At 46.5% G+C, this 14,812-nt stretch overlaps 1 protein-coding gene and 1 pseudogene across 1 annotated transcript in view; one reads left to right on the forward strand and one right to left on the reverse strand.

Moving 5' to 3' along the window:
• Positions 1-1,028: 1,028 nt before the first annotated feature.
• Positions 1,029-14,812, reverse strand: part of Kiaa1549 (KIAA1549 ortholog) — a 60,529-nt gene continuing 46,745 nt past the window's right edge. The window contains 5 exon segments of the mRNA XM_090332246.1: positions 1,029-3,120; positions 3,539-3,684; positions 4,122-4,279; positions 4,980-5,026; positions 12,105-12,416. Of these exon segments, the coding sequence (XP_090188372.1) occupies positions 2,914-3,120; positions 3,539-3,684; positions 4,122-4,279; positions 4,980-5,026; positions 12,105-12,416 (870 nt within the window). The 3' untranslated portion in view covers positions 1,029-2,913.
• On the forward strand, positions 13,284-14,264 carry LOC150063642 (zinc finger CCHC domain-containing protein 9-like; annotated as a pseudogene).

The raw sequence follows: 14,812 nt of genomic DNA on the forward strand, positions 1-14,812 counted from the left end.
ATCTCAAGCCTCCCGAGCAGCTAAGATTATAGGCACGAGCACCAGCATCTAGCTTTAGTTCCCATCTTTTATACCCACCTGTACTGTCCAGCTTAGATTCGAAGATCTACAAGGACAGAGCTTCTATGGGATGACCCCTTAGTGTAAGATACAGCAGAAAGTCAAGAACAGGAAGATGCTTTACAGACACTCTGCACAAGCAGAGAAGAGTTTGAATCCAACAGGAGTGAGGATGAGTCGCAGTAGGCATCCAGTTTTGCTCTGATTACCTTCAAGTCAATGCCCTTGCTGGGGGATCCCAAGGCATCCCATGGTCCACCCTTGCAGCCACCCCTGCTATTTCCTCCCTGACTTCCGCTCCCTCCTGGGGGGAAGGGGGAGGCTGCTTGCCCAACGCATCACATCCGATTCTCACCACTAGCAGCCCTGGTGATGGTGGGGAGGGCTGCTTTCTTTCTACGGATGGGGAAATGAAGGAGATTCAAAGAAGAAAGCTGATACACTGCACCAGTGACAATGGAGATGGCCCAAAAAATCCCTTCTCCAAACCATCTTCTCTAACGCAAATTTAAAATTCCTGTTACCAGAGCTTCTGAAAATGGAGGGGGGAGGGAACAGACATAAAGTCTGCTTCAATAAGGGGACTCCAAGGTGCTACACAATCTCTGCTCCTGGGAATCAACAGGAAGAGCACCGTGGGTCCTCTGACAGCTCCTTGGTTCTGAGTTTGGTGACTGGGAATCCTGCCTAGCCAGGTGAAAGGAAATGAGTACAAACTGTGCTTTATTTCACCACCGTGGGGTGCTGGCGACCCCATGAGGCCTGCTCACGCCACACCACACACCACCAGTTTATCACATGCCATCTTTGGTCTTGATGTCTGTCTCAAGGTCTATCAGTTCTAAGAATAAAAAATACGGGTAGAATCTCCTGGTGAACCCTGCTGCCACACTGTTTCTGTAGTGCACACAGGAAGTGACCACTTCTAGGGCACCCCAGATGCAGACCATGCAGGACACAGAGCAGAAAAGGCCATTTATTCTATCTGTTGTCACACAATTTGAACTCATCAGAATAAACGTTCCAGAATAAAATCTTACTTGAGATACCTAAAAGTCTCACTATTGTATTCAGGGCAGTTGGTCTTTTTGATTGATATGGAAAGCACATTCTCCCCTTTGGGCAGAGTGTGGTCTTGAAACAAGATCAGTCAGTAGAAACTTCACGCTCGGCAGAGCCTTGGGGCCAGCCTGGCTCAGCATCCCAGCACACGGCCTCCCCAGTTCCACACTCGTCTAGTGGGAGCCAGCACTGACTCGTCAGCTTCCCCAAACTGATTGAGACTCTAAGTCTGGGTGACCAGCCTAACTGCACAAGTACAGAAGCAATTCTAAAACTCACGATCACATTCCAGGAGCCTGCTCTAGGGGTTGCCAGGTTCTGGTTCCCAATTCTACCAAGCCACCTATGGTTAATAGTATTAGTTCATCTGCTAACGTGGCTCATGGTGGGACTCTCCTCTGTTAGTCTGCAATTCTGAGTTTCACTCAGGGACCAGAAAATGGAATGGCATGCTCTCACTTCACGTGGAGACATGCAAGAGGGGCCTTTGAAAGTGGGAGGATTTCCTTTTCTCTGGCCCAAAGTACCTAAGATAGTTTAACAGTCATTCAACAAAATAGTAAGACAATACAATCAGAAATAGGGGCAACTTTCTCCTTTCCCTCATGATCTCAAAACTCTCCCTTCTTGCTTCATTACTAACAAGCTAACCTGAACTCTGCTCCACTGCCAGGACTTGAACACAGGTGATGTGACCAGGAAGGATGGCTTCTCCTCCCTGTTTGGTGGGCTCTGGAATGAATTAGAAACAATGCATTTTCATATGTGACTTCTCACTTGGGAGCAGATGTCAAATGAAGTGCAAGGATCTATGTTAAGATGACCTGACAGCCTCACTCTGGGGTCTGGACATTAACGGTTGGGCCAATGTGGGTTGGGAGTTGCGCATGACCAATGGATAAACAGTAAATACAAGTAAGAATGTCCATCCATGTGTATTCAACTTCAATGTGTATTTTGAATAACTAAATAAATATTAAGTTCTCTCCTTGTCCCACCCCTACCCCAATTAGGGAGTTTTGTTTCTGCTCTTTCTAGAAGAAAAAAAATAATGAAACCTTCAACATAGTCTCCCACTTGCAAAAGCCAACGTTGCATTACCCTGCCAAAAAAGTGAAGGGCCCTTGAACTTTAGCACCAGGAAGAGAAGAAGGAATCTGGAGGAGGAGGGGGGCGGGGCGGCAAATGGGGCGATGGCTTCGTTGGGAATCCCCAGGTTCTACAATCTATGGTTTGGTTTCTCACAAGTACCTTTTTTTGTTTTGTTTTATTCCCAAGCAGTCTTAGTACTCCTGTTAATATTAATTATTATTAAAATAAGTTCCTATGGAGGAAAAGAAGGAAATGAAACAGTTAATGTCTTCAGCAGTGTACGACTGCGCATGGGTGACACTGTGACCCACGGACACACTCAGCTCCTCTTAGCCCTGAACCAGCGACACATTGTAACCTTTCCCCTTCACAAAGCAGACTACCTCCATGTGAGTGATGTGTTCGCTTAGGTTTGTGTTGAGTTTTTGGGAAGTTGTGCTGGCTTGGAGCCAAAAGTCCACGATGCTCGATAAACCACAGTGGTCACCACATGGTCAGTCGAGTATAAAAGTGTCGGGGGTTGGTGTGTGACCAGAGGCATCTTCTAGCACTGAACCGTGTTCCCTTCCTTGGCTGGGCAGCGGGTCCGGGTCACAGATGACGCTTGGTCCAGTTCCCAGCACACGCGTGCTCAGGCCAGTTCCTTGTCGTCTTGCTTCCACGGGAAGCGGATACTTGGCAAAGCTGCGGAGGGAGGCCTCAGCTGTGGAAGCTGGCCACGGCGCTCTGTTTCTGGGAGAGCCGCAGCAGCTCCTCGCGGATCGCTTTGATGAGGGAGGCCGACGAGTGGCCAGGCTGGAGGTCCTCAGTGGAGCTGGTGGGGTACCCCAGCCCAGGGCCCTGCAGTCCCCGGGGCGCGAGGCTCCCAGGAGGAGCCGAGGGCTCCCGGCCCGAAGTCCTTGGCACCTGCAAGAGTCGTGAAGAAGAATATTTTTGATGTCCAAGCATGTGGGTCTGAAAGACATGGCCAATGTTACTGCACTGCCTACCAGAGGACAGCAAATCCCAGCAGTCAGAGAACGCCTGAGATGAAGACAAGCCCTGCCACTGAGTTCTTGCACATGGACATACACTGTGACCACCAAGCCCTGGCACACCACAAAGTCATTTAGTCACCAGTCCTGAGGCTTGACCTCAGAGCCTGGGCACTGTCCCTTTTGTTCAAGGCTAGCACTCTACCACTTGAGCCACAGTACCACTTCCAGCTTTTTCTGTTTATGGGGTGCTGAGGAATCAAACACAGGGCTTTGTGCATGCTAGGTAAGTACTAAGCCACATTCCAAACCCGGGTGTCCGAGTTCTGACGGAAGGCCAGTGTACTCACAGCTTCTCTTCGTCCTGCTTCCTCCTCCCCGTACGCAGGCCAGCCTGCTCCACTGTACTGGCTGCCTCTTCCAGGTGCAATTTCAACAGGCTGGGCCCCAATTCTGCTGGCGATCCCCACCTGTGTCAGGTGCTGGATCTGGGAGCCTAGAAGGAACACGACATGATGGAGACGTCAGGGTTTGCAGGAGAGGGAGACTATTCAGATGCCACCAGCTCCGAGCACTGCTCCTTCAAGGACAGATGATAACAAACACATGGACCCCAAACAAGCTGAAACTTGGCTGCTTCTTGCTCGTGACTTTTAACATTCACAAGGATCTGAATATATAATACACCTTTAAAAAAAAAGTCAGGGAATATCATTCTTTGTTTTGTTTTTCCCTTGAAGGGAGGGTTTCTTTTGTGTCAGTAGTAGGGCTTGAACTTAGGGCCTCACACTCTCGATTAACTGCTTTTGTTCAGGGCTGGAGCTCTATCCTCAGGACGCTCAGGCTCTGCAAAGCGTAAATGAGGCTTTCCCAATGTAGCCCCAAAGTGAATGGGCTACAGTGCTGAAATGCAAACTCAATGGCCACACATACCTGTCGTGCCCCCCACGGGTCGAGGCCGGGCCACCGATGGCATGTCTTCAGAGTAGATCCCTCGGGCAGCAAATGGAGCTTCGGCTGATACTTGAGGCTGTGGGGGCTCAGGGGCCACCAGCTCTGAAGACGGCAGCAACCCAGGGCCAAAATTTGGTCTGAAGGCAAAGCACATACACCCATCAGGACCACTTCCCTTGCTTGTACTCAGAGACAGGACCGTGTCCTTGAACTTCTTTTGCTCAAGGCCAGTGCTCTACACTCGAGCCACAGCTCCACTTTGGCTTTTTGGTGCTTCATCGGAGATAAGAATGTCATAGGCTTTCCTGTCCCCGCTGCCTCCAGCCAGCAATCCTCCGATTTCAGCCTCTGTAGAAGCTCCGATTGTAGGCATGAGCCACTGACATGGGCTTGTCTTGGTTTCTGCCAGATGGTAATCCCGGATCACCATATGAAAGAGAGCTTTATGCTCGCCTAGCATGCATGAAGACCCAGGTTCGATTCCTTGGTACCACATACATAGAAAAAAGCCAGAAGTGGTGCTGAGGCTCAAGTGGTAGAGCTCTAGCCTTGAGAAAGTCCAAGGACAGTGCTCAGGCCCTGAGCTCAAGCCCAGGACTGGCCAAAAAAAAAAAAAAGAAGTTCAAATCTCAACATCACAATAAAAATAAAATTTTAGTATCCTGTTGAGCTTTTTCGAACGAAGTCAGCAGAGAATTGCTCCCTCCTCTTCTGTTAGATCAAGAGAATATGCAACTCAGAGTCTTACATGCGTTCATATTAGCTAAAAGATGTGAGTTCACCCAGTTAACAAGAACAGCCTCTGTGAGAAAGTACATTTTGTTCTGAAAACCTTACCTTGGCAACGGGCCGGACGGGGGAGTCATCCCGTATTCTTCGTATCTCTGGAAGAAATTCAAAAGAGCAAGAGGACTGAAGTTCAACTCTTAACTTCTAGATCTCTCCTTTGGTGTAACTAAAAATATACATACATACACAAATGTATAGACAGGCATGTACATACACGTACATACATACGTACGTACATACATACATAGAATTGGGGACCTTGATCCTCCTGTTGCTGCTTTCCGCATAGCCGGGGTGACAGGCATGCTCTACCACGCTCAGTTTTGATTGGTCAAAATGGAGGCTCTCAAACCATTCTCTACCATCCTACTTGCTGGGATTACACGTGTGGGCAACCACACCCGGCCTGAATCTGCATCTTTAGAAGCAGTCCTTTAAGTTTCTTCAAAGCGAAGGCCCTTCCTCCGTTCCGTTGGACTGCCTTGGTTCCCCAGTCAGATTTTCCCCATTGGGGAAATCCTACTTGGTGGTTTATAAGGGGAGGAGAGCAGAGGGCAGGGAGTCAGGCAGACTGGCCATGTCCATTTCCCTGGACCTATTTCCTGATGCCAAGCAGGAAATAAGGGTCTTTGACTCCCAGATTCCTGAAGGGATTATCAAATATAAAACTGTGATCAGATTACTGCTTCTTCTCACCCTCTCTGCTGCCAGCTTCTTGGCAGATGGAGGGAGATGAGAACCACACAGGAGGTGCAATAAATAAAAAAGGATTACAGAAGAAGGAGGGACAGAAGGAAATAAAACTTCAATTCCTTCTTCAAATGACTAAAGATAACTTTGAGTCTGTGTCCCTGAGCTCTCTGACCACGCTTGGAGTTTTAAAATATCCATATGTAAAGTGCCTAGGTTTGCTTTTTGTTGTTGTTTGTTTAAATCAAAAGTTAGTACTTTACCAGTCAGGACTTCAGGAGATGTAAGTGAAAAAACAAGAGAGACAGTGGGAAACGGCTGTAGACACTTGATCTGTTTGATTATTAAGGGTGAGGCAGTTCAACTCACTCCAGTGAGAAAGAGGCTGTCCTATTTTATTTATTTATTTATTGTGGGTTCTGGGGCTTGAACTCTGGGCATGGCATTGTCCCGGAGCTCTTCAGCTCAAGACTATGCCCCTACCTCTGGAGCTACAGCCCAGCCCCACTTCCCATTTTTTAGTGGTTAATTGGAGATAAGAGCCTCAAGTTCTTTTGTGCCCAGGCTGGCTTTGAATTGCCAGATCTCAGCCTCCTGAGTAGCTAGGATGACAGGCGTGAGCCACCAGGGCTGGCCAGGCTGGCCTATTTTAAGAGAAGGCATGTTTAGAAACAGAAACATTCTTGGCCAGGTTCAGCGGCTCATGCCTATAATCCTAGCTAGGATCGCTGTTCAAAGCCATCCCGGGCACTAAAGTCTGTGAGACTCTCCAATTAACCACCAATTAATCTTCAATTAACCTCCAGAAAATGGGAAGTGACTGCGGCTCAAGAGGCAGGGTGGTAGCTTGAGCTGAAGAGCTCAGGGAGAGCGCCCAGGCCCAGAGTTCAAGGCCCATGACCCACAAAAGAAAAAAGAAGAAGAAGAGGAGGAGAAGGAAGAGGAGGAGAAGGAGGAGGAGGAGGAGGAGGGGGGGGGAAGAGGAGGAGGAGGGGGAAGAGGAGGAGGAAGCAGAAGCAGTAGAAGTAGAAGCAGCAGCAGCAGCAGCAGCAGCAAAAGCATCAGAAGCAGCAACGAAAACATTCCTGACAATTTCTGTGGTTCTCTCATTTTAAAGGGAGCACATGGATAGAAAAGTCTGGGCATAGAATTGATTTTTTTTGCCGGTCATGGGGCTTGAACTCAGGGCCGGGGCACTGTTCCTGAGCTTCTTTTGCTCAAGGCTACCACCCTACTCCTTGAGCCAAGCCCCACTTTCCATTTTCTAGTGGTTAACTGGAGATAAGAGTCTCAAGGACTAGAGCACCCAGGCTGGCTTTGAGCCTCCTGAGTAGCTAGGATTATGGGCATGAGCCACCTCACCCAGCACACAGAATTGATTTTTAAATATTTTATCAGCCATGTCAAAAAAAACCTGCCACCCAAATGCATCAAACACAAGTCAATAGAGCATAAAAGTCAAGTCAAAATGGCTGTGGGGTCTAGGGGCCAGGGTGAAGTAGAGAAACCAGCTCAGCTGCCCAAGCCTGATGGAGAGGTGGCCACTCCAAAGTTTAATTTACACCGGAAGTGGAAACACCTCCAGTCAGTCCTTGACAATGCACACTCGGCACCTTTGAGCTGGTAACAGGGAGGGAGCAGAAGGTCATAAGATGCAGCACAAAAGCTCATGTGGTAACTGAAGGCACCTTGAAATCCACATTCTTGTGGTTTTTTACTGGAGTCCGAGGCAGCAAATAGAGGGTGACCGGGTTCCTCCCAGAAACAAGCCATAACTTTACCAGCAATTTGTCAATGTGCACAGACAGCAGGTCTAGAGTGGAAAAGCCAGGGATTCTCATTTTCCACTCGATTAAACTGTGACAGATTGTCCTCTAAATACATCAAAGGTCCATGACAAAGAAAACATGCCACTATGATTCCATGACCGTCTACCTCAACAAGGACTTCTATGGTAAGAATTGAGCCCTGTGACCCTAAGCTGGTTCCTCTCACTCTGCACAATAGGTATTTCAAGATCATGCCTGTATTCCTAGCTACTAAGGAGTGAGATCTAGAGGACAAAGGCTTGAAGACAGCCAAGCTCTCCCTCTCTCTCCCCCCAAAATAGTCTGTGAGCCTTGAGCAAAAACAGCTAAGGAAGAGTATGAGGCCATGAGTGCAGTGCCAGTACCAGCAGTAAAATAAACAAGCCTTTCATATGTAGCACGAGCAAGGTTCTAACCCTGGCATCAGAAAAAAGGAATAAACACATACGTTGCCCTCAGAGTTACCTGGTGTACCCTCATAATCCTCCATTTCACGCCTGTCTCCACCCCCGCCCCATCCTAGAACAATCACTGAACTGTTTCCGGTTGCTCTAGATTTCTCTACATTTTCTAGAATTGTATACTGAGCACAATCACGCAGCGTGCACTTTTAAGTTGGTTTCTCCTCTCGCATCACTGAGATTCAGTTGTGTCTCTGTTCATAGCAGCAATACCTCATTGCCTTGATGACACTGTTGTACCTACTCAGTTATGGACAGCTACCACATGTGGTGACCCAGAGTCAAGCACATGAATATTCAGATTGTTTCTAGTCAATTACAAATAAAGTTTCTGTGGGGTTTCAAGGCTTTGTATGGGAAAATGCTTTCCATTTTCCTGGATAAATTCTCCTGCTGCATGGGTTTGGGGTAGAAGAACCAGTTTCTTTTCCTTTCTGGACTTCCAAGTCCAGAAGGACTCTCTGCTGGGCTGCCTTCCGCACAGGATGGCCTAACTCACTCCAGACGTTCTGGGACTACGGCAGGACTCAACTTACTCCTCTTTGATCCCTGCCTTTGTTGCCCTGACATTCAGGGTCATGAAAAACTCATACATTTGACTCAGATTTTCAACTGTTCCAAGAAGGAAGGAAGATCCAGTCTCTCTTCTTTCATCTTGCCTGAGGAGAAAGTCTGGTCCATGTGCTTCTATTTTGGGACCTCTGCTATACTTCCAAACACCAAAAATAGTCTTTTTTTTTTTTGTCACTCCTGGGGTTTGAACTCGGGGCCTGGGTGCTACCCCTTAGCTTTTCTGCTCAAAGCCAGTGCTTTATTCCAAAGCTCTACTTCTAGTTTTCTGGTGATTAATTGGAGATAAGAATCTCACAAACATTCGTGCCAGGACTGGCTTCAACCCCTGATCCTCAGATCTCAGCCTCCTGAGTAGCTAGGATTACAGGAGTGTGCCACCAGCACCTGGTTCTCTTCCTTAACTAACCATTATCCTCTGGACTACCACATGGATGTCATTTCCTTCAGAAAATCTTTTCCCAAGCTCCTTGATGTCCAGCCTGGTGTTCTTCCATGCAAACTCCCCTGTACAGCACCAACCATGTGCTAGCAAGCTATCTATCTGGCTACTCTCACCACCTCCGCCTGATGAAGAGACCTGTGCTATACTCAGATGTGAGAAGTGGACAGGGATCCTAGCCGTACCCAGATGAAAGAGGAACGCAGGGACCCATGCAGCTCCCGGATGTAAAAACAGAACAGGGACCAATGCTATACCTGGATGTCATATCCAGATGTCAGAGCAGAGCAAGGCCTTGTGCTGTAGCCACCCTGTCCCTATTGTCTCCCCCGCAATGCACACAGCAGGTGCTTTACGTTTCTGAGTGAACAAGAGAAGCTTACATTGACCAGAGAACATCTGCATCCACACTGGTCCCTGAATTTCGTTCTGTCACATTCACTTCCGGAAAGATTAAAGAAGAGCTTTTTTTTTAACATTAAAAATGATTAAAGGCTGGGAATGTGGCTTAGTGGTAGAGTGCTTGCCTAACATGAAGCCTGGGTTCTATTGTTCAGGACCACATAAGCAGAAAGCTGGAAGTGGTGCTGTGGACAAAATGGAAGAGTACTAGTCTTGAGCAAAAGAAGCTCAGTCCACAGGCCTGGGATTCAAACCTCGGGACTAGCAAAAAAAGATTAGAACTTATAAAGTGGTAATTTTATCTATACATTGACTTCAGAATAACCATTTTTAAAATGCTGAATTAAAAAAAAAATTAGACTGAACATAAGCCATTCCCCTCACCCATACCCCAGGCAGGCACCTTTCCTGCACTGAAGGAAAGAAGCTGGAACTTGGACTACTTTGGAAATCCAAACCAATTTCAAAACTAAAAAAGAAAATTCTTTTTCAGCCTAGTGCCGGTAGCTCACCTGTAATTCTAGCTACTCAGTGGGCTGAAATCTAAGAATTGTAATTCAAAGGCAGCTCAGGCAGGAAAGTCTCTGAGATTCTTCTCTCTAATTAACCATCAAAAAGGCAAAAGTGGAGCTATGGCTCAAGTGGTAGAAGTGCTGCCATTGAGCAAAAAAAGATCAGGGAGAAATAGCCCTGAGTTCAAGTACTGAACTTCCTCAATTTTAGTCCAACTTCAAAATAATAATCATCACCAGATTGTTCAATACACAAGAGTAACTTTCTAAACACAGGAAATTGGATTTCAAAGAGGGTCAAAGAGTGGCTGTGCTTGCAAGGCTACGGGCCCTGAGGATGAAGCCATGGGCCAGCACTGGGCATGCTTCCACGGCCAGGAGCACGGAAGCAGCTTTTCCCCTCCCACGGGTGGAAGTGGTAGCTGTTGAGCAACTGCTCTTGTACAAAGCTGCAGGGCTGCTAGCCAGTACCAGGCCCGGGACAACCATCAACCATCCTGGTGACTGCATAGCCAGCCAGGCATTCCTCTCAGGGCTTCCAAGTAGGTGGTCATCCTTCTAATAAAAACCAGTCATGCTGCCTTCCTCAGTCTCAGGGGAAGGTGGAGCAGTGACAGAGTCAGGGGAGCATGGTGGAGCCTTCAAAAACACCTTTTCTCGTGTTTTTTTTTTTCCCCGGGCTTATGATTTACCATGTGAGCCACATTTCCATATGTGGTTTTTTGCTAGCTAATTGGAGACTAGAGTCTCTTGGATTCTGCCACTGCTGGCTTTGAACTGTGATCCTCAGATCTCAGCCTTCTCAGGAGTTAGGATTACAGACATCAGCTACCAGCATATGCATATGGCTCAAAATTCTCTTAATAATATGTTTATTGTCATCCAAATCCACAGTAAGAAGGGTAAAAAAAAATCAGAGGAACCTAATATAAACACTTTCCAACTAATAAATTTAAATTGTGACCTATTAACTTCTCTCTACAGTTAACAGATCACATACCTTTTAATCTACTCATTTCGTTTGAAACTAACAGAAAACAGTATGAGAAGAAGTTCCTTCCATTCAACTTGGTCCCTGTGTTAAGAAGGCAACAGAACAAACTAAATACAAGAACGGTGAAGCTAGATGAAACCCTGAAATGTCAGCTGGAGAGGGGAAGTTGGTACTAGCAAATGGTTGTCCTTGCCAGCTAGAAGACTGACTGCCATGACCTTTCCAAGCCTTGGGCACCTCTCTGGGCCCAGGTAGCCATGCAAGACATAAAACAATTTGGGCATTTTCTAAACCGTACATCAATGAGTCCATGTTGTGAGAATTAAACCATCTCAGTTTCATGACATCCATGGTAAAGCTAGAACGTTGCCCCCTGAAACCTCTGCATTCCCAACAGAACATGAAAGCAATGAGAAAATTCCAGTATAAAGAACATACTTAGAGGGCCAGAGATATGGCCTAGTGGTAGAGTGCTTGCCTAGCATGCACTGAGTCCTGGGTTTGATTCCACATATACAGAAAAAGTTGGAAGTGGTGCTGTGGCTCAAGTGGCCTTAAGAAAGCCCAAGGACAGTGGTCAGGCCCTGAGTTCAAACCCTGGGACTGGAAGAAAAAAAAAGAATTAAGAGGAATGTGATTTAAAACAAAACAAAAAACTAAGGCCTATTATGCAAGACTGAACTCTTAGAACACTGTCTTTTTTTTTTCTTATGCTCAACTTTATTTTTTTGGTCCGGATAATGTATAGAGGGGTCCAGTTACATTCGTCAGGTAGTAGGTGCATTACTTCTCACACACTGATACCCCCTCTCATGTTTTTGTCCCCATTTCCCTCCTCTCATTCCCTCCCAGTCATCTTGCTTTCCCCCCTTCCCTTTCCTATTTCAAATAAATAAACGTATAAACAATATACCAGGTAACAATATCAGATACAGTAACAATGTGAGATTAGCCATCAGGGCAAAAAAAGAGAAGAGAAATAACATGGTACATTAAGAACAACAGTCACACAAGGTAAAGCTCTTGTTTCCATATCCTAGAGTTTAGAACACTGTCTTTGCTTGTGGCTGGTGCTCTAACTCTGGAGCCATGACTCCCAACTCTAGTTTTTGTTGGTCATTTTGGAGATGGAGTCTCCCAGATTTTTCTGCCCAGGCTGGTTTTGGTCCCTAGCATCAATTTTCACCTCAACCTTTCATGTTTATCTAATGTAACCAGAGTCTACAGAAACACAGTCACACAAAAACACTCCAACATCTTGTCCAGGACAGAATTCTAGAACGCCAGCACTTACGCTGCAAGGGTTGTTGGCTGTCTGGGCTGGGCTGTAGAAGGATCCCCACTGGGCAGCTCTCCGTTCCTCCCGGGAAGGGGTGCTGTTGACGGGCAGGCCAGCAGGAGCACCGGGGCCTGCAGCACTGGCCGGCTGGCTGCTGGGGGCCACAAGGGCAAAGGCGTCGTCGAGGAGCGAGTGCATGGTCTGGCGGGCCTCCTCGATGGACGGCCGGGGTGGGATGTACTGGGAAGCAGGGAAGGGCAGGCCCGGATACCTGCCCGGCTCAGTGGACGAAGGCGTGTGTACCTCTGCCGGGAGGTCGGGGTCAGACTGCATAGAGGGGGAAGGAAGAATCAGGCAGAGCTTTAGGGAGACTCTGAAACAAAACCTAATTTAATAGTGTGTGTATAGATACTGGGTCTGGAACTCAGTACCTGGGCACTGTCCTTTCCCATTTTCTCCCAAGGCTAGCATTCTACCACTTGAACCACAGCTCTACTTCTGATTTTCTGCTGGTTAATTGGAGATAAGCACCTCATGGACTTTTCTGCCTGGGCTGCCTTTGAACTGCAATCATTTTTGACCGTTAGGAAAGGGTTTATGATATGAATTTAGAAACCACACTTGCAGAATATATATATATTTTTGTTTGTTTGTTTGTTTGTTTTTGTGGGTCATGGAGCTTGAACTAGGCCTGGGCGCTATCCCTGACCTCTTCAGGTCAAAGCTACCACCCTATCCCTTGAGCCACAGCTCAATTTTCTAGTGCTTAACTGGAGATAACAATCTCATGGACTTTAGTGCCCAGGCTGGCTTTGAATCTTGATCTCAGCCTCCTGAGTAGCTAGGATTATAGGTGTGAGCTACAGCACCCAGCTTATATATTCCATTTTCTGGGAGATAAAAGCTTGAAACAGAAAACAAAAAGGTGGGAGCATTAGTCTTTTTTTTTTTCCTGCAAACCTCAACATTCTGAAATGTACTTCATACCTACAATTGTATATTTTTATTGAACACCTAAGCAGTTAAGAATATGTGTCAAAGGGAATATACTCAGAATGCCCAATCATATTGTCATGGGTATAAAAACCAAGATAGTCCATCTCCCTCCGGAGGGAGGGCTGAGCTGCTCTGCTCCGTGGACTTGGCTGCTCTGGAGGTTTCACGTGCGATCTCTGAGGAACCTCTGATGACATCATGACCAGGTGGACAAGAGTTAGTACCACCAGGAATACGAGGCCCTTTTCTGCAACATCATGGGAGGACATGAAAAAGGGATCCTTAAGAAGGAAGGAGCCAAAACCTTCCAAAACATGAACAACCTGAAGCCAAGAGGTTGTCCCTTAAAAATGATGCACTCCAGGGCAAGCAGAAAAAGAACAAAAAGAAAAAGGAGTACTTACATGAACATGTGAATGGATTCATGGAATACCTAAGACAGAACTCCCAGATGTTTCACATGGAGAGATCATGTCAACAAAGTCAGAAAGTAAGAGAAGAAATTGCAGTTGCTTTAAAGAAAGACAATCAGCGGGAAGAAAGAAGATTAAAAAGACAAGCAGCAAAGAAAAATGCAATAGTATGCTTCTACTGTAGAAAACCTGGCCATGGAGTTGCAGATCGCCCAGCTGCCTTGAAAATCAAGATATGGAAGGGGGGAAAACCAAGAGGGGGGTGGGGGGGAGGGTAATGGGACCAAGACATGTGGAAGGGTATCAATGTATGTGAATTAATGCACCTTCTATCTGGCAAATATCATGTTACCCTTTTATTAAATACAATAAAAAATACTGGAAAAAAAAAGAAAATCAAGATATGGGCACTGGAATATGTTATCGGTGTGGGTCCACAGAACATGAAATAACCAAGTGCAGAGCTAAAGTAGACCCTGCTCTGGGACAGTTTCCATTTGCAAAGTGTTTTGTGTGTGGGAAGATGGGACACCTGTCCCGATCATATCCTAAGAACCCCAAGGGAGTCTATGTGGATGGTGGTAGTTGCAAACTCTGTGGCTCTGTGGAACATTTTAAGAAAGACTGCCCTGAGGGTAAGAATCCAGCTCGAATGGTCACAGTTGGTCGCTGGGCAAGGGGGATAAGTGCAAATTATAAAGAAATTTTGGATGTCCCTAAACCACAGAAACCTAAAGCAAAAATACCCAAAGTGGTGAATTTTTAATAAAGATGGCTGCTATTGTAAAAAAAAAAAAACCACAAAAAACTAAGATAGTCTTTAATGTCTTTTTTTTTGCCAGTCCTGGGCTTGAACTCAGGGCCTGAGCACTGTCCTTTGACTTTCTCAAGACTAGAATTCTACCACTTGAGCCTCAGCACCACTTCCGGCTTTTTTCTATGTATGTGGTACCAAGGAATCAAACCTGGGTCTTCGTGAATGCTAGGCAAGCACTCTAGCACTAGGCCAAACTCCCAGCCCATAAAAAAAAAAAAAAAAAAAAAAAAAACAAGATAGTCTTGAGCACCAAAAGAAAAAACAACAACAAAAAAAAGCCAGGTGCCAGTGGCTCACATCTCTAATTATATCAACTAGAGGGTAAGATCTGAGGATCACAATTCTAAGACAGTCCATCTCCTGAACAAATCCAATAGACTCTTATTTCCAGTTTCCCAGCAAAAAGTCAGAGGCTCAAGTGATAGAGCACCAATCCTGTACTGGGGGTGGGAGGAGAGCACCAACCCTGTGCTGGGGGCGGGGGAGCTAAGTGAGAG

This window comes from Megascapheus bottae, chromosome 5 (assembly GCF_031878675.1).
Source record: "Megascapheus bottae isolate mThoBot1 chromosome 5, mThoBot2.hap1, whole genome shotgun sequence".
Classification (NCBI taxonomy): domain Eukaryota; kingdom Metazoa; phylum Chordata; class Mammalia; order Rodentia; family Geomyidae; genus Megascapheus; species Megascapheus bottae.